We start from the raw sequence: 23334 nt of genomic DNA, 5'->3' as shown, positions 1-23334 counted from the left end.
AGACTAAAAACACATACACATACACACACCAGACCAGAGGAGGTCATAGGTTTCGAGGGGCCCCCTTACATAAACTGGCCCTGATTATTGTGTTTGAGCCTCTGCTATATTAGACCTTAGAGGACATGGGTTTTCATTCAAATTAGCGGCTTAAGTTTATGGTTGCTGACTGTCACAGCGGTTTGATGAAGTCCCCTGAAGGTCTATAAATATTCATAAATACACACAAATAAATATTTTACGTCAAAAACAGATGGATAAATTAGCTGTTCTGTTACTTAAAGGGTTTGTGTTTACTGTATGTTTACATGACCTTTAGGATTCAGTGAAGTAAACCAAAATTGAGGAACGATACAACATCTGTTCGCCTGTCCATTTATTCTGTAAAAAATTAACATCTTTGACTTCATCTCATTTGTTCCCGTCTGTAAACAAGACGTCATGAGCTTGTCAGTTACTGTGCGAGGGTTCTGATTTATGTGTGACAGGATGTTTAAATAAGATTAGACAGTATCATGTTTGTGGGAATGTGTCTTAGCAAGTGACGATGAAAATAACAGAACAGGTTTTTTACACATGCTTGCACATACACGCCACTGTGTCGGACAATTAAAAAATCAAATAGAAAAGAAAGAATACATATCTCTGTCAGAGTGTCTGTTAAATCTCTTACTCGTCCTGACAGGACTTTTGGAGAAATTTAATAAATAGAAAGGTTTCAAAGGCTTCGACACACATTTTGTTTATTTTTGGAGGAGAGTCATCCATATACAGTCATGCACTGTGTGGCCTTGGAGGTGCCATATCCACACCACCATTCCTGGTGTGTTTAATGTCAACTGTACAAAAAAGGAGAACAACAGAGATCAGTCGACCGCCTCCTCCACATTGAGAGCAGGAACACACACAAAACCATTCAACCACTCACTGCAGACATTCACTAAAATGCAACATTCGGCAATAAGAAAGCACATCTTCATCCTACGTATATGAAATAAAAAAAAACTAACTTAAGTAAACTTTTCAATCTCATTAAGAACTTTGCCTGAGTCGTGTTAAAAGCTTTAACAGCGACCAACACAGTTAAGAGGGGTATTAATTCACTAAAACAAAGCATCATCACAGTCAATGAAAACCCTCTTTTAGCAGGAAATCAGACTAAAAAGGCTACAACACTGGAATGGCTTCCGCAGGAGCCCCACTGTTTTTTTTTGTTTGTTTTTTTAAAGTTCTCCATCTCAGGTTTGCAGGAGGCATGGTAGCTCAGTCCGCTGCTCGTCCATGCGTCCCCCCTGGACCCTCAGGAGCAGGGAGAAGAAGTCCTCATCGTCCATGGGACCTGGAGCCCGGCTGCGCTGGTCCTCCAGCCGGCCCTGGGCCTGTGGGTGGAAAGGAAAGCAGGAGAGTGAACGCCTTTTTCGCTTCCCTTAGTTTTCTAGGAAACAATGCTAACGAGGCTTTATAAAACACATAAACGGGCCGGTTCTTGTGTCTTACTTGTGTCGTGAGAATCATATTATACAGATCCTCTTTGGGCACAGGGACTGGTGTGGGCTTTCTCACAAAAGAGAGTTGTTTTATGCTGCCTCTGAAACTTCTGGCTTTTGGTTTTGGCGGCGGCGACCTTTCGAGCTGCGCCCTCTGGTCGTCCAGCCGGCGGGCTTGAGCGGTGGCCACCAGCTCGAAAAACTCCTCTTTCTGCAGTGAGGTCATGGAAGAAAAAATGACTGCGAAAAGAGAAAACAGAGAAAAGAGGGAAAGGAGCGTTTGATGCAGTAGTTTCGTGTTGTTTCAGCTTGATCAACATGAGTCAGCGGTGTTACTTGGAAACAATTGCAACAGCTGCATCAGTTGCATCTTACTTGAAAGCACACATCAGAGACTCCTACAGAAGAGAAGCGCCCCCCCACCCACCCACAGACCCACACACCACCTACCTAAGAGGAAGGTGGGGCGCTCCTCAGCGTGCGACCCGTGGCAGTTTGAACGCTGCGTGTGTGTTTTTAGTGGATTATTTATTTTTGATTTTTGATTTTTTTACACGCTGGAAGGCCAAACGGGAGACAAAGGTCATCTTTTGCTTCCACTGACATTATTGTTGAGTTTGTATTGTTGTGTTGTTGTGGATGAGCTTGTATTGTTCTTAGTGGACTGCCGAACAGAATTGCTCTCTGGGATTAATAAAGTTGATAAAATCAAATCAAATCAAATACCCACCTCTGTGGACTGGTTTGCTTGCGTTGGGTTCAGAGTGGCACCTCCGCCTCCCCATCCCGCTCTCCAGCCTGAAGGAGCAGCGCTGGTCGTTGAGCCGCCTCCCCTCCTGGAGATCGCAGAGCAGCTCGTACAGTGACTCTGGGAAGTCAGGGGTTAACCGGTGAGCCTGGGCAAACGTGGGTAGTAGGCAGAAGAAAAGAAAAAAGAAAAAACACACACACACAAGAGAGAGGTTGGAAAGGTTTCTCAGTGAGTGGCACAGACTGTTTGTTGGCACAGCAAAAGAATTCTCTTGCCTCCTACGTACTCCCACATGCTCAGTAACAAAATGATACCTGCTGTTTTTCCATCACGAGATTGTTTTTCCCCCACAGAGAACATGGTGGTTAGTGTAGGTAAAGTCAAGACAAACCTTTTTGGAATCCTCCCCCTGGCTCTGTGTCCCTTCAGGTTGTTTCTCGGATGAGTTTAACCTCTTTATATCCAGTTGAGGGTCATTTTGTGAAACCTTTTTGTCCTCTGTGTCAGGATTTCCACTAATCCTTGTCGCTTCAATTTCACTTCTGTTCTGTCCATCGTTCATATTCTCGGTTTTCACCTGTTTATCGACTCCCTTTTTATCCTCTGCGTCCCCTTTGTGGTCGTCCTCTGTGTTGGCTTGTTGCTTTTCCGCACTCTGCTCTTCTGAACCCATTTTACTCACTAAATGCTCCTCATTCTTGTCCTCTCCCGTGTGTCCCTCCTCCTCCTTCTCTCTCTGAGCCGTCTCGCCGCTCGAGCTCTGTACAATTATAGCCGTGCCGCTCGCTGCTCCTGTTCCGGCGTCACCCTCGGTTATGTCTCCCTCTTCAGTGATCACGAGAGGTTCCAGCAGTCCCTCTTCGGCCATTTCTGCTTTGATCTCCGCACAGTCCATTAATCTCACTGTCAAACCTCGACGGGAGGACACACAGAGACAAGGGTTAGGTCAAAGATCTTGGGTCAGACACACTGAGGGCTCCATTGTTATTTTTCTTTTCTCTGAATAGAATAATCAGCAAACACCACACATAACAACCCTCAAGTGTCTTGGCCACTTGACTTTACCATGAGGACAGCTATAGAGCAGCTGCCTCTTTCTTCCTCAAAGAAATGTATGAGGAACGAGTTTGGCAGGTTCCAGCATGTTGACTACAGATGTTTAAGCTGAAAATCCAACTGTAAGTAATATGTTCCTCTGTGTGTGCGACGACCTGATTGGAGATGTCAACATCCTTATTCCTGATGGACGGTTTCTGTTCTGTATTTTGCCAAAAGATGTACTACTTGTTGTTGCGTTATATCCCCTTGTTGTTTGTGTGTGTCATATTCAGCGAATTTAGTAAATTCAGAAATTTCATTCTTACCTTGTATCTCGTAAAATTTGTCCCCTCAAAGCATCATCTCCTGAAGTCACCGCAGTCAGAGCTCAGCATTTTTTGGCTTTGACGCTCGTCTGGTCAATATCTTTATGAAGAAAGAGAGAGAGAAAGAAAAAAAAAACTGCTGTGAAGGGTTTCACACGCCGACGTGACAAGCTGTCGCCGTTGCAGTCTGCTTTTCTACCTTCTCTCTCTCTCGGCTCCTCTCTTCTTCCTGTTCCTCTTACCACAGCCCACCCCTATTTATTTAGCCCACATCTGACAAGTCATGCTATTGTGAAATATTAGTGTCAAAAGCAGAAGGAACCCCCATCATTCATTTGGTTTAAGTCTAGGTAAGGTCCCAGTCCAGGCAATGTTAGTTTTTTTCCAGCGTGTCTTTTATCAAAGGAGATTAAGTTAAAGCTGTGAAAGCAGCTGTAGGCAGCTGCTGCTCTAACTGCTGCTCATTTGATTATGTCAGAACCAACTGCAACATGTTGAAACAGGCGCACAGTTTTCTGACACTGTTGTGGTTTTGGCTCACATCCTGTTGACTTGTAGCTAAAAGGAGAAGTCGAGTCAAACTAGTGAGAGAAGCTATCTTAACCTCAGAGATTAAAAAAAAAAATCTCTAATGTAAATGTGTGCAGACCTGTTATGTGTTTGCAACCTGGCTTACAAAAGCATGGTGGCCACAGAGGACATTATCTTTATGTTGTTTAGTTACATCTTATTTCTTTGTTGTTGTTGTTGTTGTTGTTGTTGCTGTTGTTTTGATACACTCACATACACACACTTCTGTATGAAAATGCAGGGCGTGCAGATGTTTTTGTTGTTGCGGTTCCATACAGTAGGCACAACTGTCAATTACATGTTGCAGTCAGTGTTTACATGGCTTGTACCTTTTCCTGTCAATCGCTAGGGGACTCTGCCTGGTGTGGTGATGCACGCACCGCCGGGGTCTGGTCGTGCTGTGTGTGTGTCTGTGAGCACAGTCGGGCAGCAGCAGTCGTCGCCACTGTGCGTCGCTGAAGATGTTGCAGCAGCAGCAACCTCTGACAGGCAATGGGCCCTCCAACGGCCGGGGAGTCGGCATGAGCGGCCACCCGGGGATGCATGCGCTCAACTCGGTTCACCAACCCTCCCAGCACCGGTCCGACGGGGGGGACTCGGGCCTCGAGGGCACAGAGAACGGACACGAACCCCGCAGAGATATTGGTGATATACTGCAGCAAATAATGACCATCACCGACCAAAGTTTGGACGAGGCACAAGCAAAGTTAGTGACAACTTTGAATAGTTTTATTTTTATGCTAATTGTCGCTGCAGCTGCTTTTTTGTTTAGTTTTGCCGCTTTGCCGACTCGGACTCGTAAAGGCAAAGTTTCCTGAACTTCAACCTATTGTTTAGATTATTTAGCCACCTGCTAACATGTTAGCTCACGACAGCTAACGGAAACAAAGTTGTTTTTCTTAAACACACCTCGGAAACGTTTAGCATTACGTTAGCCGGTGCTATTTTCCTCCTTCACTCTCATTTACAAACACGTATTTATTTTAGTAGTCGGTCCGGCTAAAAGTAGCTATTGTTAGCCTGCTGAGCTGCGTTAACTAAGGCTAACCAGCTAAGGCTACTGGGCAGCTAACAGGGAGCTAATGCTAATATAGACGTTTAAACACTTTTCTTGCACATGTCGACATGTTATTATTATCGCCAACGAATAAAATCACGACCTCGTTTGCTGGTTAAATTAAACCAGTCAGTTTGACCACAGAGAGTAGTTGTCTTCTTGGCTCACAGCGAGCCTGGCGCTAACGGTTGCTAAATTAGCCATGCCCACGGTCCGTCACTTATTGTTGTTTATGTTTTGGTCAATTTGCATATTGGCCCCCTCTCCCCCTGTTTTCACACAGCATGCTCTGCTTTCTCGCTGTGTACAGGAAACATGCACTGAACTGTCACCGGATGAAACCTGCCCTGTTTAGCGTTTTGTGCGAGATTAAGGAAAAAACAGGTATGTTATTAGTGTTTTTAAACAGTTGTCATTGTTGGCCATGAGGCATTTAGGTTTTTTTTTTTTTAGTGGCCACTGGGTTATTAGAGTTTTATTAGACTGTGTGTTGACATAGTGTCATCGGGAGCCAATAAAATCATGAACAAGTTCACTGGACCATCACACACACATACACAGACACACACACTGCATGTCAGTAACTATCAATATTCTGACTTGTTATGATGAAAGCACACTGTCAGTAAAATAAACATCATTAGACAGCTTTTATATGAAATGTAATTTGATATGAACATTGAGACAATAGGAAGCTGCTGGATATACAGATATGTGATGCAAACAGGACAGTGTATATTACAGACTGCACCAGAGTTGAGCCTTTTAAGAGTTTATTTTACTGAAATTTAAGTATGGTGAACAGTAGCCCACTGCTTGATGATCTAGATTCTGTTTCTGCAAGTCTTGAAAAGTCTAAACACTGAATTCAGTTCCGTGAGAAATGTCTCACAACACGGTTATAGACGGTCTTAAAGGACAATTCCGGGCGAATTCAACTCTGGGGTGTATTTTCATATCATTTTAGGTCTAAAAGAATGAATCTGAAGATTTTCAGTTTAATCGCTCCTGTTTTGCGGTAGTTGCATCTGTCCCCGCGTCCCCACGGCAGCAATGAATGGGAGTGGATGTAAGTTCCGCTGTTTAGGCTGTTTCCAGCCCTCAAAGCCGCAATTTTTTTCCACAGACAGCATCAGATGGCTACTCAAACATGCACCGAGAAGTTTATTTACTTCAAGCAAGCCGACATGTTTGTAAAACTAGATCTAATTCAAAGTCTCCCGGAGTCTCGCGCGAGACCCAGTTGCCGTGCTCGGTGTGTTCAGGTGCAGTGGGAAAAGCTACCGTTTGTGTCATAAACACAGGAATATCAACTCTTTACTTGCTTCAAGTAAAAAAAACTTCTCGGCGCATGTTTGAGTAGCCATCTGACGCTGTCTGTGGAAAAAAATGTACACTTCAAGCAAGTAAAGAGTTGATATTCCTGTGTTTATGACACAAGCGGTAGCTCCGACTGCGCCTGAACACACCAGCACTGCAACTTCGGGCTCGCGCGAGACTCCGGGAGACTTTGAATTAGATCTAGTTTTACAAACATGCCGGCTTGCTTGAAGTAAATAAACTTCTCGGTGCATGTTTGAGTAGCCATCTGACGCTGTCTGTGGAAAAAAATTGCGGCTTTGAGGGCTGGAAACAGCCTAAACAGCGGAACTTACATCCACTCCCATTCATTGCTGCCGTGGGGACGCGGGGACAGATGCAACTACCGCAAAACAGGAGCGATTAAACTGAAAATCTTCAGATTCATTCTTTTAGACCTAAAATGATATGAAAATACACCCCAGAGTTGAATTCGCCCGGAATTGTCCTTTAAATTCCAAAAGTCTTCGATATCGCATAGGCAGTAATGTTATAAAATATTTTTCTCCTTACTGTGGGCTTTCAGAAGAAGTTACACAAAAACAAACTAAAATGGGATTATGTTAACTACTGATTAAGCTGCAGGAGGCTGCTCAGTTCTTATCTAGTTGCACGTTGTACTGTTTGACCTTTAACAAACACTGCTTCTCTCAAAGAAGATCATCACCTCCTAATGGGGAATTGTTGAATGAAGCAAAAGGTTAAATTGCCATAAATGGTCTAATCATTTTTCATTGGATAAGCCACCCATTAAATTTCTTTTGCTTTTCTGGGTCTATGTGGAGAGAGAGTTACCTCTTGCTGGGAAGTACTGTAAAAAATAATAGTAACACAAATCCTGATTTCATTGTTCTATGAAATGATTCTATTTATTGCTTCGTTGTAAAACATGCCAATGTCACTCTTCAACAGCATAGATTTACTGCTTCCTGCAAAGATGCTATTAAACGGGACTTTCAGTTCAACCAATCTACCCCTCAGTGTGCTCCAAAACAGGATGTTTTGACTTGGGCAGTGAAATAAAAATAGTGCAGAGCAATTAAAAAAGTGTAAACACTGCACAGGAGCTATTCAATACAGTAACGACTTCTCCATTTTCAAACACTGCGCATCAGTGTTTCTCTTGGCTGAACACACAAATTTGCAGGACAGAGTTTATGAAGTGAACCCATGAGGTGCACACTGAGAGGAAATGCATGGCTGAATTCATTAGTTTTACAGGCTTCAATTTAAAGGGATAGTTCAACATTTTTGGCAAATTTGCCCATTGCCATAATCCCTATAGTTTTAGGAGTAGGTTTGTTACCTTTAATTGTCGGTGCAAGCTATTTACTCCAAAACGCTCTCGTGGACAAGTTGTGACCTGCACATTCACCACGCTATGAGATAATAACGGAACGTTACGAGACGGAGTTGTTTTCGAGGTAAATTCTTGCAAAACCGCTGATGCGTGTTCCCGTCGGGGCAGTGTTTCGGCAAGCAGTCTCTGCATTTGCCTCGAAAACAACCCTGGTGAATGTGCAGGTCACAACTTCTCCACGAGAGCGTTTTGGAGTTGTTGGATTGTGTATTTGATGAGTTTGATGAGGGAAACCAAGAAATCCCATTAGCCTTGATAGGGTAGCCTGAGTAGTTTGCGCCTCTGCTCCGCCGATCTAAAAACAGCTTGCACCGACAATTAAGGTAACGAACCTACTCCTAACACTATAGGGATTATGGCAATGGGCCAATTTGCCAAAATGTTGAACTATCCCTTTGAGAAAACAGGAGATGGGGGCAGTTACACTTTTCTGTCAGTATTAACAAAACAGAACTAATTGACACTGTGGTTTCTCCTGTTGACAGGCCTGTCAATGAGGAACAGCCAGGAAGAGGAGCCCCAGGATCCTCAGCTGGTGCGGTTAGACAACATGTTGCTGGCAGAGGGTGTGGCGGGGCCGGAGAAGGGCGGCGGGGCTGCTGCTGCCGTGTCAGCGGCCACCAGCTCAGGAGGGATGTCGCCCGACAGCTCGCTTGAGCACTCCGACTACAAAAGCAAGTTGAGCCAGATTCGCAGTATCTACCACACTGAGCTGGAGAAGTATGAGCAGGTATCGTGTCGCAACAGGAGATGAGCACTGACATTGCCTGTGCACGCTTGCTTGAACTAAAGCTGCTCGCCAGAAGCGTAATCCATTGGCATGTTAGGTCTAAAGTTCACAACACATGACAGCTTCGCTTGGGAATGTATTTTGGTCTTTATATTCCTGATCAAAACACATCAGGTATAAGATCCACATCAGGTTTGACAGGAGGCGTCTGTAAGACAATCAGAGCTACACACATTCCAGTCTGCACTTACGTGTGCTGTGACTGCTGTCATACAATACACCATTCAAATCTGCTGTTAATCCACCATTGTGATAGTACTATCAGAATGCAGAATGATATCTGTAGCTGGAGATCAGTGATAGGCTCTCTGAACTTGATCTCATAAAGCCTCTATCTGCTTAAACATAAAAAAAATAAGATTATTATTCTACTTTTTTACTGCAGTACTGCTGGCATTGTGGATTTCAATGTCAGTGGGACAAACAGATCATGTAGAAGCACATTTACAATTAAAGCTCAATATGTTTCCTATAACTGTACATTCATGAATATTACAGAGCGTTTTATAATTACTCTCCCCCTTTGTGTGTATACAGGTGCATCTCAATAAATTAGAATATCATGGAAAAGTTATGTTTTTTTAGTAGTTCAATTCAATAGTGAAACTCATATATTATACAGATCCATTACACACAGACTGAAATATTTTATATCTTTATTTCTTTAAATTGTAATTATTATGGCTTTCATTTAATGAAAACCCCAAATTCACTTACCTAATGGTGTCGGCAGATTAACTCAAAGCACCTGCCTTTAAATGGTCTCTAGTCTGGTTCAGTAGTCTACACTGCTGGCCTCTATGATATTCTAATTTATTGAGATGCACTTGTAAATAGAAAGGAAAAAAATGTCTGGTAGAACTCACCTTTAAATATGACCCCAGGAACAAATGTATACCGTAATTGAATTCATGCATTTCTGACGACATAAACAAAACCTGAATATTGTGAATTTAGAAATGGAGAAGGTATCAGTTTTGGCAGACCTGTTGGATTGGATCAGTCCAGGAGTGTACATCCAGATTGACTGGACACATTTTCTGAATGTTTTGTTATGACATTACATTTCCCTCTCCATAAAAACAAAGATATGCCTTAGAATAGACTCTGATTAACCGTAGGAGAGTAATATAGAGTGATGATTTGCATCACTGCATTGCTTTGTACAGTTCTGTCCTTCACTGTCCATCCTCCCCTCCCAGGCGTGCACTGAGTTCACCACCCATGTGATGAACCTGCTGAGGGAACAGTCACGTACGAGGCCCGTGACCCCGCGGGAGATAGAGCGCATGGTGGCCATCATCCACCGCAAGTTCAGCTCCATCCAGACTCAGCTGAAGCAGAGTACTTGTGAGGCAGTCATGATACTGAGGTCCCGCTTCCTTGATGCCAGGTGGGTGTGTGTGGTCAGATGTCTTTGACAGTTAAAATTAAAATAATAAAACATATTCTGTCAGCATAATAGACCATTTAGACCTGCTTGTATGAGCACAACCCCATCTGTTGTTGAGTTTTTTCGTTTGTATCTCATCAGACGCAAGAGGCGTAACTTCAGCAAACAGGCCACAGAAGTCCTGAATGAGTATTTCTACTCCCACCTGTCCAACCCCTACCCCAGCGAAGAAGCCAAAGAGGAACTCGCCAAACAGTGTGGAATCACTGTCTCTCAGGTAAATAAATCACTAGGCCTGCTGTACTTGTACGAACAAGCAGCCATGAGTGTGTAATCGAGCTTTTTGTACCAGTGAACAATGGGTATCTGTACTCTGGCAAATCAATTATACTCCCTCAGTAACAGTAAATGTTAAAACAAGTATCAAGTTAGTCATTTTTAAAGATGAACACTGCTGCAAAAGAGCAGATACTAAGGAGTTTGTCTGTTGTTTTGTTTCTTCCTATCAGGTCTCCAACTGGTTTGGCAACAAGAGAATCCGCTACAAGAAAAACATTGGCAAATTCCAGGAAGAGGCCAACCTCTATGCCATGAAGACAGCCTTGGGGGCCAGACAGGGCGAAGACTCCCCACACACTCCCAACTCCACAGGTACTTCCAGACGATATGAAAGTATTCGCCTTCAGGCAGTGAAATATGTTGTTAGTTTCACCCTCCTCTGATTCAGTTGGTCTCCACCCAGCACTCGTTGACAATCTGGATGAGCTGTGTTTATAAGCTCCATGCACAACTTGAGGCTTTATGAACTTGGCGTTCGTTAGTAGTCGAGATGTTTGTTCCTGTTTTAACAGCGTCTGTGTTATTAACTATGCTTTAGTTTCTGCACTGTCTTTCTAATACTCTGGAGTCAATATGTAAACACAACATTGTTCTGTCCTCTTCAGTATCTGTGTGTATGAATGCTGAGGTTTCTGTCCTGTTTCTGTCCTTGTTCAGGGTCTGGGTCCTTCTCACTGTCGGGGTCAGCTGACCTGTTCCTCGGGGTTCCACCTGTGAATGGAGAGCAGTCTGCCTACCAAATGGGGGTACGGGTGACCTAACACCACACAAAGAACACATATTGTGGCTTATAGTTCACTATGTCTATATTTATGTTTTTAAATGTTTTGTTAAATCATACTGTATAATTCATGTCTTTTTATGTAGCCTTTATTTTAATATAATCTTTTTAAATTAGGGCCTGACGGGCACAAGGTTTTTGTGGCAGATACTGTTATGAAGGAATAAGAAATTCCAAAGCTGGATTAATCAGACAATATGCCAGACATAAACAACACACATTGTTTAAAATGTTCCCTCAAATATGCTTCAAACGCAAGTGGCAAGACTTTATTCATCCCTCGATTGAAATTTAGAAATTTACATAGATCAGTAGCTCAAGCGTACAGGTAGAAAAAATATGTATTAAAGAGAGGAAGAAACATTCATCTGTTCAATGTGGCATCAGTGCAGCACTGCAGTAAACTCTTGGAAAATGCATCAGGAATAACAACAACTACGCAAAGGGCAGAAGCCGATAGTGAATGACAACATACTTTCTTTCTACAAGCCTGCATCAGTTCTTCAATGTGTGGAGTGAACGCAAAGAAATTAGAGAGCGACCAAATGAATGAACATAACACTAACGTTAAGTGGATCAACTAGTGCAAGGGAATCTTTTGAGATGTAAACCCACACAGTTTGCAGTTCCTCTGCAAAGACTGCAGGCATAACAAAAAGTGTTGACATTGATTCTTATCACCCAGTGCAGATGCTGATACTGGCATGACTGAGAGGGCTCAAATTAAATGTATCACAGCTTCACAGCATCATTGTGACACTTCAGTGCTGCTGCTGTTGGTGTAGTTTCAGTTCTTTAGGTGGAGAGACATCCAGGAACTTATTTATCTCCTAACACCCTTTTTGTTTATTTGTTTTCTCTCTTTTGCTTTCGATCTCTCAGGCGAACGGGAATTGGCAGGGTCGAAACTCTCCGTCTGGTGCCTCGCCCCACAGCGACCACTCGGAAAACTCTGACTGATGGCCCCACCCACTGGAACAGAACGACAGCGACGGAAAAGATTGATGTTGGAAAAGACAGAAAGAATGATATCACACTTCCCACTTGGCTGCAGTTGTCTTTTTTTGTATGTTTGTTTGGTTTGGTTATTTTAAATGTATGTTGTTTTTCTTAACTTACCGCTCAGCGCTGGTCATTATTCTGTTTGTATGATTAGCTGAGTGCACGGATGCTAGAGTGAAAAAGTGTGTGTGTGTGTGTGTGTGTGTGTGTTGTGTGCATGCAAGTGTGGTTTTATTATTGAGGGTTGTAAGGGTTTGTTTTCCACTACTTCTGACATGTTACTGAGTTTGTGGTTGGGAGGGGGACTGGCAGGGGTGGGACTGCATTATCATGGTTTTTAGCACACTATATCATTATTATTAATATTATTGCTGTTTTATTATTAGTACTACAACTATTTTCATTTTAACAGCTCAGAAAGAGAGAATGCAATTAGTGAATGAGAGGGCAATAGAGAAAAATCCAAAGATTTTGTGTGTTTGTTTCTCTGTTTTGTTTGTCTTGTTTCTGTTTTGTTTTGTTTTTTTACTACCGGGCTTATGTGTCCCTGTAAAATGAATGAAGTGTGCCTGAGTCCACATTAATGGTTTGAATGAGTATATCAACAGTGCTGTCTTTTTTCTGTACAGTGAAACACCTGTATTCTCTCTACCTCTTTTACAATAAAGACTCTCTGTATTCACAACCAGCAGGTGATCAGACCACATTCATGTTCAGTCAAGGGTCCTTTATAAAAAACACAGGAGATATACAGTGGGGGTAGGGGTGGGGGTGGGGATGGGGATGGCTCACTCCAGCTACTAAACTCTCCACACGTCACCTCTTAGTGGTATCAGGTAGTTAAATGATTTGTCTCCTCTTTGACCCAATGACAGGTTATTTGAATGTAATTTGTGGCGCTAAAATGAAATTAAAAATGAGCAGCACTAAGTCTGTTAAATAAAAAACCATAACAGCTAAGGATGTTGTGAATAGAACAGCTGTATCATTGAAGAGATAGTACATCCAATTAACCCTGAGCTGCCTATTATTGTATTGTCCAGTGTATTTCTGCATGGTTGGACTCTGAATAGAGGAAACAGTCCCAAAGGCTCAGTGAAATACAAACCAGATGTTGAATTTTATTCTAACAAGCTTCAAGAAATAGGCAGAATTACCTAAGTGAATTAGTCAGTGCTTTGTCATAATCTAGTTTCAATATTTGGTTAAACAAGTTGCAGTCTGCAACTGAGTATATTCTTTGAAATGGGACAGTAAAAATCAACAGTTACAGATGAGCCACCAGTGGTGTGCACAGGGGTGGGGGGTGTGGGGGGTTGCCTTCCCCCCCTGCCCCCTTGTGGCCCAATGGTTGAAAAACACGTGCTAAAGTGTCCTCTTAGGAGCCAAAATATGTGCTAATTAAAGTGCCCTTTTAAGAGCCAACATGCATGCTAACGTGCCCTCTTCAGTGTCAAGGACGTATGTGCCTTTTTTTTTCTTTTCGCCCCTGCCCTTCAAAAAGTCTGTGCACGCCACTGTGAGCCACAGTAAGAGCTTTGGCCAAAATCTAAAAAGGTAGACTGAAAAAACAATGAAAAAGGCAAACAACAACATATGAATGTTCATATACACATATGCACAAAAATATAGTAGAACAGCACACATTTCCAGTGAATAAATAAATAAATAGAGGGCCAGCCTCTGTACTCTGGACATGTTTTTACTTTTGTGAACACTACAAACAAAACTCCATAATAAATGTAATATAATAAATAATAATAAATTCCTTTATTATTGTTATATTATCAATAATTAACTTTATTTCTACAATTCATGCATAAAATGCAACAAAGAGGCAGATATCAATGAAGAAATAAATAAAGTCACAGATATGATCAGATAAAAGAAGATTAAACAGCCAATCAGGGAAACACACACATAAAAACACTTGGTTTAGATAAAATAAAACAGATATCAGTGGAAGAAAACCCCTGAGAAGAAGTTATAGAAAAAGATGTGCTTTCAAATGTATTTATCTATTTTAAAGTGTCATTGGAGTGGGGGTGGCTGCTTCAGACAGCTTGTTCCATATGGCCCTGACTTCAGAACCAGTCAACAGGTTGAAATAATGAGAATGAGTAAAAAGAAGAAAGGGCTCCTACACCATCCCACCATCCCAACTAATAATCAGTACACTGGACTTTTGCTCTCTGTCAATTGGACCATCTTATGACTTTGTGACTTTTGTGACATGCCTGGCAACAAGAAGAGACTGTTGTTCGCTCATGACGGTTGGACACATGTGCAGACACACACGTAATCCTTATGCTCTATCTAGAGCTGGACTTCAATTTCTTCAACTCTACATACTGCCTAATGCTGCAACACATTATGTCAAAATGTCAAATGTTGAAAAAAAAAAAAAAAAAAATTGAGAAATGTCATGTTAAAAAAAACAACAAACAAAACAAAACAAAAAATGTCATGTCAAATTGTTAAATTGTTAAATTTTGAAAATACTGGAAGAATGTTATGTCAAAAATGTAACATGCAGAAAAAATGAATATGTGAGTATTGGGGGCGGGACTAGATAAGCTTTTGCTTCTCCCGCTTTCCCTTTCGGTCATGTGTATTGTATTAATTGGATTGAGATGATGTGTGATGATGATGACTAATTGACATGCCCGAAATGAACCAAATAAATAAATAAATATGTTTTAACTCTATCAGAAAAATAGGACAGGGCACAGCCAGTCAATGTTTTAAAAACAATAAACTAAATTTAACAAAAAATATATAATCAGCACCCCTGGTCTGAACATCATGAAGTGGAGTCAGACAAAGGACAGAGGTGTAGGTTAGAACAACATGCTACCTGCCACAAAGAGAATAAAAGAAAAATATCAAACTCTCGGTATATTACGCAAATAAACTCTTCTTTGAGAATATGAAGTTGTGTTTACTGTATGTGTATGTGTATTTGCTGTAAGGTGTGTGTGTCTGTTCAGTCGATCAGTGGAGCTGTTTGACGTAGTAAATAGGGACAGGCTGCTCCTTTAACCAAACGGTTAATCTGAGATGAAGTGGCGCGTGGAGTTGACTACAGTAGGATTATAACCATAATGAAGTTAAAGAGAGTTCATTAATCACCGCCGGCAGAGGAGCCTCGAGGTTTCACTGTAAACCTCAAAGTTGCGCGTGGTCACAGTCGCTCGTCTTTCCCACGGTCCCGCGAGGCATCAAAGGTTTTCACGAGCAAATGTCGAACAAGTGCTGCGTTAAACTGCGCCGCAGCACGAGACAGCGCGGCCCCAAATGGCACGTGTAGCTTATTGTGTCTTGGAGGTGTGAATGCAAAGCGTTCACTATTGTTGTTGCACCTCGCGCCTGCAGACCGACTAACAAATGCAAAGGTGTCAAGCGTGGATGGCAGCAGGCCCTCAAGGAGCGTGCGGTTGATTTTTATTAGAAACGAGAAAGAAAAGAGCATTAAGCAGAAAGAAAAAAACAAACAAACAAACATTAAAAGTGACGTTGTTCAGCCACAACTAATAAAAGACTCTGACGCAATGATATGAGGAGGTTTTTATTTCTCGATGTGGCAGCAGGAGTTTCACACGTGAGGAGGAGACACACGTTTCTCCGCTTTAATAAACCAGCAGAACAGATGGATCCATGTGTCAACTCGCACCTCAAACGGTACGTGCAGCACAAATGGTTCATGTGGTCCGAGGCGCACGTAAACTGCTGGTTTTACAACCTCCAAGTCTCTGAATGATCCATCACAGGGAAACTGAAAATCCTCCCGGACTCGTCCATGATAAAAGGTAAAAAAAAAAAAAAAAAAAAAATACAATAACGTGCACACAACACACACACACACAATCTGATTTTAGAACAGAAAAAAATGTGATAATTCCAAATTAGACAGAATTAATTATCCATAGAGGCCTTTTTTTTTTACATAGGTAAAAAAAGCTAAATCCATTTTGTGTATTGTTTTTATGATAAGTTGTTATAAATATCTCATCTATTCAAAGTTATCCACGTTAAACGACACACACATGCCTGTTGTTAACTTCACATTAAACACCAGTGATTTCATTCTTTAAAAAAAAAAAAAAAAAAAGGCAAATATGATTTTCATGTCTATATTTTACTGTGACATTTCAGATCCTGTATTTCTTGTAATTTTACGCATGGATTTTACGCGCGTATTTTTGTGCGTAATGCGTCTTTTTCACAACGAGACTGATCATCAGATAGGCCTACATTTAATATGTTAAAATGTTCTGTATTATTATTATTAATATTATTTAAAACGATTGGACCGGTGGGGGTGTCTGGTGGATGGTGTGCCTGAGAGGGTTGTGGGCGGGGTGTCACATTTGGGAGGGTCTGTCATGGAGGAGGTAAAAGAGGCTTCCTGGGATCAGAGCGTCATTCCCTGATCAGCTGCAAACTGTGAAGGAGCCACTGTGACCGCTGCTCGAGGACAGACTGTGTTGGACCATTGACTACAATGAAACTGTTACAGGAAACGGAGGATGCACCTAACGACAGAAAGGTAAAATAAAATCATCGAAAAACTGCTGTTTTCAGTCAGGAGCTATTTCAACCAACTTACAATGAAATATCCCACTTTATAGACTAGCTCACTACTGTACATTTAGACCAACTTTACAATGTTGTCTTTCTTCTGTCTTTCTTCCAGTTCATAAAATCTCAGGTGGAGAAACGGCGTAGGGAGAGGATGAACCGCAGTCTGGACTGTCTGAGAACCATGCTGCTGCAGGAGCCACAACAACAGGTAAAAACCAAACAAACTGAGTTCACCTGTTGATATTTTGAGAGAAGTTATAGCAAATATAAGAAATCTGGGTTAATTGCATGCTGTTATAAGATTTCTGAGGTTCTTAAAGGGATAGTTCAACATTTTGGCAAATTGGCCCATTGCCATAATCCCTATAGTCATAGCAGTAGGTTTGTTACCTTTAATTGTAGGTGCATGCTATTTTTAGAACGGCGGAGCAGAGCAGTAAATTCATGCAAAACCGATGATGCGCATTACCGTCGGGGGGCAGTTTTTCTGCAAGCAGTCTCTGTATTTGCCTCGAAAACAACTCTGTCTCGTAACGTTTCGTTATTATCTCATAGTGTGGTGAATGTGCAGGTCACAACTTGTCCATCAGAGCGTTCTAGAGTTGTTGGATTGTGTATTTGATGAGTTTGATGAGGGAAACCAAGAAATCCTATCAGCCTCCGAAGCATAGCTCTGAGCAGCTCGCGGCTCTGCTCTGCCGTTCTAAAAATAGCTTGCACCGACAATTAAAGGTAACGAACCTACTGCTATGACTATAGGGATTATGGCAATGGGCAAATTTGCCAAAATGTTTAACTATCCCTTTAATGTCAGGCTATGATATTATACATTGGGTTTGGATGAAAACTGATTGAGACAGCAGATCATCAGTCAGGTGACTTCATTAACTCACTCTGATGCTTTCCTGCAGGGTGGGACTCAGCGCAGGGTGGAGAAAGCTGAGATCCTGGAGCACACGGTCCTCTTCCTCCAGAACACCGCCAAAGAAGACAAGACGAGAGCTGGAGGAGGAGGTGGTGGAGAAGGAGGAGGAGTAGGAGGAGGAGGAGGAGGTGGAGGAGGTGATGGTGATGGAAACCAGAAGCCCTCCTTCCAAGACGGCTTCTCCACCTGCCTGCAGAGAGCTGCTCAGTTCCTGGGACCCGAGGGGAAAGGCCTGTGGCTGGGAACGGTGCTGGACGCGTCTTTCTCCGCCCGCTTCTCCCGTTCAGACTCTGACTCTGCAGCCGTCGTCCAGAGGAGGACAGAGGCCCGCTCCTCCTCCTCCACCAGCTCCCTGCCACAGACAAAGTCCATTCTTCGGCTGCTAAGGCAAAAGTCTAAGCACAGACTGAGCGCACGGGCCTGCAGCGTCAACACTTCGGTTCCTCCCTACCAGCGTCCGGTCCGGAAAGGGTTCCCCAGAGTTCCCCAACAGCCTCAGAACCAGAGTCTGCTTGAGTTGAGGGCGGTGACCCAGAACTGCCCGCTCAGCCAGACTTTGTGGAGGCCCTGGCCCTGACCTTCACCCCTGAAACTGAACTTTCACTGACTCTTTCGCATCTGAATAATAATATAATATATTATCACAACGATGATATTCACTGGTGCCACCTGTATTGTTCTTTAGAGCATATCTACATTGTAGTCTTGTAAACAATGGTTTTTGATAACTCACAACAGTGTTGGTATTCACCCACAGCCTCAAAGCTTGTAAATAACGTTAAAATAAGAAAAAAGAAGGAAAAAATCTCATTTGTACATGCTGTGTGTGTGATAGGCTGGACTCACTCCTCTTGTTTAATGCTTCTGAATGAGCCGTGGGACAGTGGCGGGGGGGGGGGGGCAGCGGTCTATATTCTGCTGACACAGGCACAGGGAGACGCGAGCTGGATCGGGGCTGGCCGGCCGAGCGGAGCTGCATTGGGACCGCTGCTGTGATGGGAGAGAGGCGAGAGAGAGAGAGGTGAGTGTTGCACGGAGCTGAAGGAGTCACACACACTGCTCCAACCCAATGCTGCCAATGATTCAAGAGTGTGCTACTGAAGTGGATAATGATTGAGTGTCCCATCCGTCACATTTCCAGGTGTCAGGTGTTGGGAGGTCAGGGCTTGAGGCTGGGAGAGCCCCATACAGCATCTCACATTCACCTGTGTGCCGGCCTGAGTGACATCTGTGGCTCTGTGTACACTTTAACTTGTGTTCTTTTTAATTATATATATCCTCATGTCTATTTTGCACACTAATTTATTCTGGATGTCTCCCTATGGTGAGCGGTATTCTTGTTTTTATAAGAAAATAATAAAAACATTTCTTAAAATGAAAATGCATTGTGTCACTGATCCTTTATCTGGCCCCTTTTCTATGAACTGAGCCTTTGACAGCTCTTTTTAGTCAGTCTGAGGTGTGAAACTGGGCTTCCTGCAGAGCTACATCCTCCAGGTGTGAAGTCTAACCATGAGGTGGAGGAGTTCACTTCAAAGACATCAAAGATGGCCCCGTTCACACCTCATTCACTCATCTTGAAAGCCTTTGGATTAAACCAAGAAAAAAAAAAAGATAATATAGGCCAGAGCAGAGAAGATTCACAACAAATGATGCTTACAAATGTTATATTATGAACTGTTTTTACCATTTCACAACTTAGGCGTAACTGTGTCTGAAATCACATATTCTGGTCTTATAGTGATTGAAAATAAACATTTTATGACAATAAATGAAAACAAACACTTAATGACAATAGATGCTCTGCCAATCTCTACAATAATTTCTTATATTATTAGCCAATAGTTCTATCATTACAGACTAAACAGAGTCTGTCAAGTTTATTTCTAAAACTTCTCCATCGTCTTTGTTCCTGCAACATGTCAGAATAACTCGACAGTCTGTGCTCATGTCCCTCTGTGATCCATTTGTTTTCCACGCGTGTCCGGTGTCAGAGCAGGAAACATTAACACCTCCTGCAGCGCTTTGAAGTTCTTCACAGAAAGTCTGGAGAGTCCGAGCTCGTTTGTGCTGTCAGAGCAGTTTGATCACTGGTTTCAATGAATAAATACCTAAATAAGGGATTATTATACTGCAAAACAGACTGATGATTGGAGACGGGGATTCAAACGCACATTTTTATGAATGATATGATCGCTATAATGGATGAATTGTGCAGACTTGTTTAATAAGAGGCTGTTTGTCTGCTTGGCTGCGCAGAATTCACAGGTCACCATAAAGCCGAGCTCTACAGGAGACTACAGTATTAATTTGGTTATTACGCATTAATTGATTTAATTATTTGCGTCTCGCGGTGTGTCATCAGCGGGTGTAAGTGATGTAAGTGTAGTGAAACGGCCTGGGAGTCTCTCTCCTGACTCTTTCTCATGGGAAAAAGGAAAAAGCCCAACTCCATTTGCACTTTTATTATCTGTTAGAACTAGTGCATCGTGAAAAGAAGTGTGTGGAGGACAGTGGGCTCTCTGGTTCCCACACACACACACACTTGTCACACACTCATGCAAATTACGCACCACACTTATCCCGTCGCTTTATTTCTTTCTCAGGAGCCTGTCGCTCTCTTTTGGTTTATATTCAAACACATGCATGAGGAGAAAACTCTCACTTTTTGATGGTGTGAGCTCAGGTGACTGCGAGTTTACGCTTTCACCGGGGTCAGTTCATGCAGATGTTTAAGAGGCGCTGATTAAATTATGGGATTGATCCGTGGGAACCAGCAGGGACTGGACAGTGACCTCCACTGGGGGACAGTGACGTCTCTCACTTATCTCAGTCTCATGAGCCTGGATGTGATTTCAGGACATTGCTGTAAAAAAGATTAACCCTCAGTCAATCTTCCCTGAATGTCTTTCAGGAAATGTGCTGTAGGTTAAGTTTGGCGCGTGCCAGAGTTCTTATGGCTCACTGAGGATCTTTCCAACAATAAATCAAAAGGATGTAAACCTTCATATTAATTGAGCTGTATATGAATATCTTCTGATGGGATTGACAGCTGGAAGTTTCTCTTATTTAATTGCATCTTATATTTAAAAGTATTCGAGTTCTGTGACTTTAGTTAGTGAAGTCATTCACAGTTGTTAAGCTTTACGCGTTTGCATAAGGTGTGAAATGGTCGCGTGCTGCTGGAGCGTGCTGCGTCGTGTGTCCTCGGAGGCGGTCAAAGGCTTTGGGTTTTACATAAAACAGTGACCCCACTGTCTGAGTCCTGACAAAGCAGATAGGTTACTATATTACAGTCTGCTGGTGGCTTCTTCAAGACAGCCCATAAAGTATCAGCTGCCCTCTGTCCTCTCTCTCCAGCTCTCAGAAAAATAAACAAGTAACTTCGTCCTAATCATCAGCTGCCCATCCTCCTGCCTCTAGAGCTAGATGAAGAGTTAAAACCATCACTATATTTTAATTCTCACTGTCCTCAAAACAATAATCCATCTATTTCTTTTAATTATTTATTATATTTTGTTGTGATATTTACCCCAAAATCATATATTGCTATAATGTTTGGGATATTGACATTTGCTTTAGACATATGATAAGCTTGTGACAATCAGTTTAATAATGAAGCATGTAATCAACTTTACTATAATTGGCGTAATTACTCTGTTTTGCTCTTACAGCCCAGAGAATGACATACACATGACAGGGGAAGTAGCAGTTACACACAGGGACTGAGTGTACTGGTTGTTTGATAAACAATTGGGATATCTGGTCTTCGTACCTAGTGTAACTGTGATAGTCAGCTGACGCAGGGGAAAGCTGACGAATGCAGGGGGTTGTGTGTCTTGTCCTTTTCTCTCTCTCTTGTCCATTGTTTAATAGGAGCTATCAACAGCTGATCAGCACCAAGCATGAGATTGGGGTCAGACACGAGGTCATGGCGTATGGACTCCAGCCAATGAGAATGCACATTACATCAATTACATCATATCTTGCATTTGTGTAATCAGTAACTATAAAACCGGACAGGGACAGGAGACAGCATCAGACTTCGTGAACTGATGCTGCTGCAGCATGTTGGTCAGGGAAACTTAGTCTGGTCCGGAGCTCTGTACACGATCTCTTTTCCTAGTTGATTCTTTTATAAATAAATTTTGGAAAATTTTTGTAACTGAACGTCTCCTGCGTACTTCATCAAACGAACACGCGAGTTCAAGGACTGGAACTCTTCAATTTCTAATAGTTTAATACAAAAATAATGCAACTCCTAAATGAAAGGGTGCAGAAAGATATAAACTTATGTAGTCCGTCCTTTTTCAACAAGTCCTTTATAAATAAGATAATTTACATATCAAAACAAAAGAAGAAGAAAATAGAACAAAATAAATTAAAATAATGGCTGCAGACCAACCATCAGCTCATCTTCCTATAGATTCGTAGAGGTCCGAAACATGTCGCAACTGCTGATCATTAGAAATATCAGATTATAAAACACAGCACATAGGACAGCAGTGGTTGAAGCCATGTTTCTGTCTGTGAATTATTTCCTCAGACTGTCTCAGACTTCAAGGGTTTAAACTATCCACCACCTGTTCACAAGTCAGTTAAAATCAGAAGGGAATGCGTTTAAATCTAATAATGTATAATAAACAGATCTCATTTATTCTGTTATAAATCATTTCATGACCTCTCAGATTCTCTAGTGACACTTTGGAGGGAGCTGATGCCAAACCACTAGTGCAGGGGAAACCTTTCTGCATGGGGAGCACTTCACCATTTAGTTAATACGTATGTACTTTTAACAAAAAGTTTCACAGTTTAAAGTGTAGTGTAAAACATCAGTCAGCTGCCATCAAGTAACAGAATATTTCCTCCTGTTCTCAAGAGCTTCAACTTATAGCAGAAGTGACCCCAGAGTCCGAGTTAACAGACTCAAACAGGCATTCTCCATAGTTACAGTCTTTTAGTACAAGAATCCCTCTTTGTGTTTCCCTGCAGAGTTTCTCTGCAGCAAGAGGATGTCACAAAAACAGGGAACTCACTTGGGATGTAAGAGAAGGCAAAACATCACTGACAGTGTCAGGGCACTGGGAGAGAGTTCATCCAGGACCCAGAGGGAGCAGGAGAAAAATGATCACATGGACAACATATTGAGTAATACCTTATAATGCATAATAAGTACACACTATTAAGCATTAGTTAAGCATTAATAAATACCAAATTCTTCATTTATAACGCACAAATACTCATTAATATGTAGTTTATAAGTACAGTTAGTGCTCATCAATGATGAGTAACATTTTAACAGTGTTTATAAACTACATACTAATGAGTATTCATGTGTTATAAATGATGAATTCAGTATTTCATGCTTAACTAATGCTTAATAGTGTGTACTTATTATAAAGTGTTACCCAGATATTATTTTAAGACACTGGAAAAAATGTGAATCTTTTTTTTTTTTTTTTAAGGCTTTTTAAATGTAGAACAAATAAAGAAGTCTGGTTACATGCATTAAAAACATCTGGGGCGCGAGGCAAATTGCCTCACAGCTCCAAGCCGAACGCCAATAAATAAA

The 23334-nt window shown here is 42.0% G+C and overlaps 3 protein-coding genes across 5 annotated transcripts; 2 read left to right on the top strand and 1 right to left on the bottom strand.

Moving 5' to 3' along the window:
• Positions 1–726: 726 nt before the first annotated feature.
• gpsm3 (G protein signaling modulator 3) lies at positions 727–4630 on the bottom strand. 2 transcript variants are annotated; one of them, XM_085803575.1, is made up of 6 exons: positions 4502–4630; positions 3603–3702; positions 2630–3150; positions 2218–2383; positions 1498–1727; positions 727–1379 (listed from the first exon to the last, which is right to left on the bottom strand). In XM_085803575.1, the coding sequence occupies exons 3-6, from the start codon at positions 3131–3133 to the stop codon at positions 1239–1241; spliced, it is 1041 nt and encodes a 346-aa protein (XP_085659701.1). In that variant the 5' UTR covers positions 3134–3150; positions 3603–3702; positions 4502–4630; the 3' UTR covers positions 727–1238. The 2 variants fall into 2 exon arrangements, with proteins under 2 accessions (XP_085659701.1, XP_085659700.1); XM_085803574.1 differs by lacking the exon at positions 4502–4630 and having other exon boundaries at positions 3603–3770.
• Positions 4602–12938, top strand: pbx2 (pre-B-cell leukemia homeobox 2). 2 transcript variants are annotated; one of them, XM_085803573.1, is made up of 8 exons: positions 4602–4878; positions 5540–5613; positions 8434–8678; positions 9941–10131; positions 10273–10408; positions 10641–10782; positions 11128–11216; positions 12134–12938. In XM_085803573.1, the coding sequence occupies exons 1-8, from the start codon at positions 4634–4636 to the stop codon at positions 12209–12211; spliced, it is 1200 nt and encodes a 399-aa protein (XP_085659699.1). In that variant the 5' UTR covers positions 4602–4633; the 3' UTR covers positions 12212–12938. The 2 variants fall into 2 exon arrangements, with proteins under 2 accessions (XP_085659699.1, XP_085659698.1); XM_085803572.1 differs by having other exon boundaries at positions 11128–11222.
• A 3689-nt stretch (positions 12939–16627) lies between these two features.
• LOC146971588 (uncharacterized) lies at positions 16628–18629 on the top strand. The gene is made up of 4 exons (XM_085803570.1): positions 16628–16802; positions 16950–17045; positions 17749–17851; positions 17891–18629. Exons 1-4 carry the CDS (start codon positions 16758–16760, stop codon positions 18337–18339), a joined length of 693 nt encoding a protein of 230 aa, XP_085659696.1. The 5' UTR covers positions 16628–16757; the 3' UTR covers positions 18340–18629.
• Positions 18630–23334: the final 4705 nt, after the last annotated feature.

This window comes from Trachurus japonicus, chromosome 16, assembly GCF_045865225.1.
Source record: "Trachurus japonicus isolate A0001 chromosome 16, Traja_1.0".
In the NCBI taxonomy this organism is placed as follows: Eukaryota; Metazoa; Chordata; class Actinopteri; order Carangiformes; family Carangidae; genus Trachurus; species Trachurus japonicus.
This window is presented reverse-complemented; position numbering and strand designations above follow the sequence as displayed.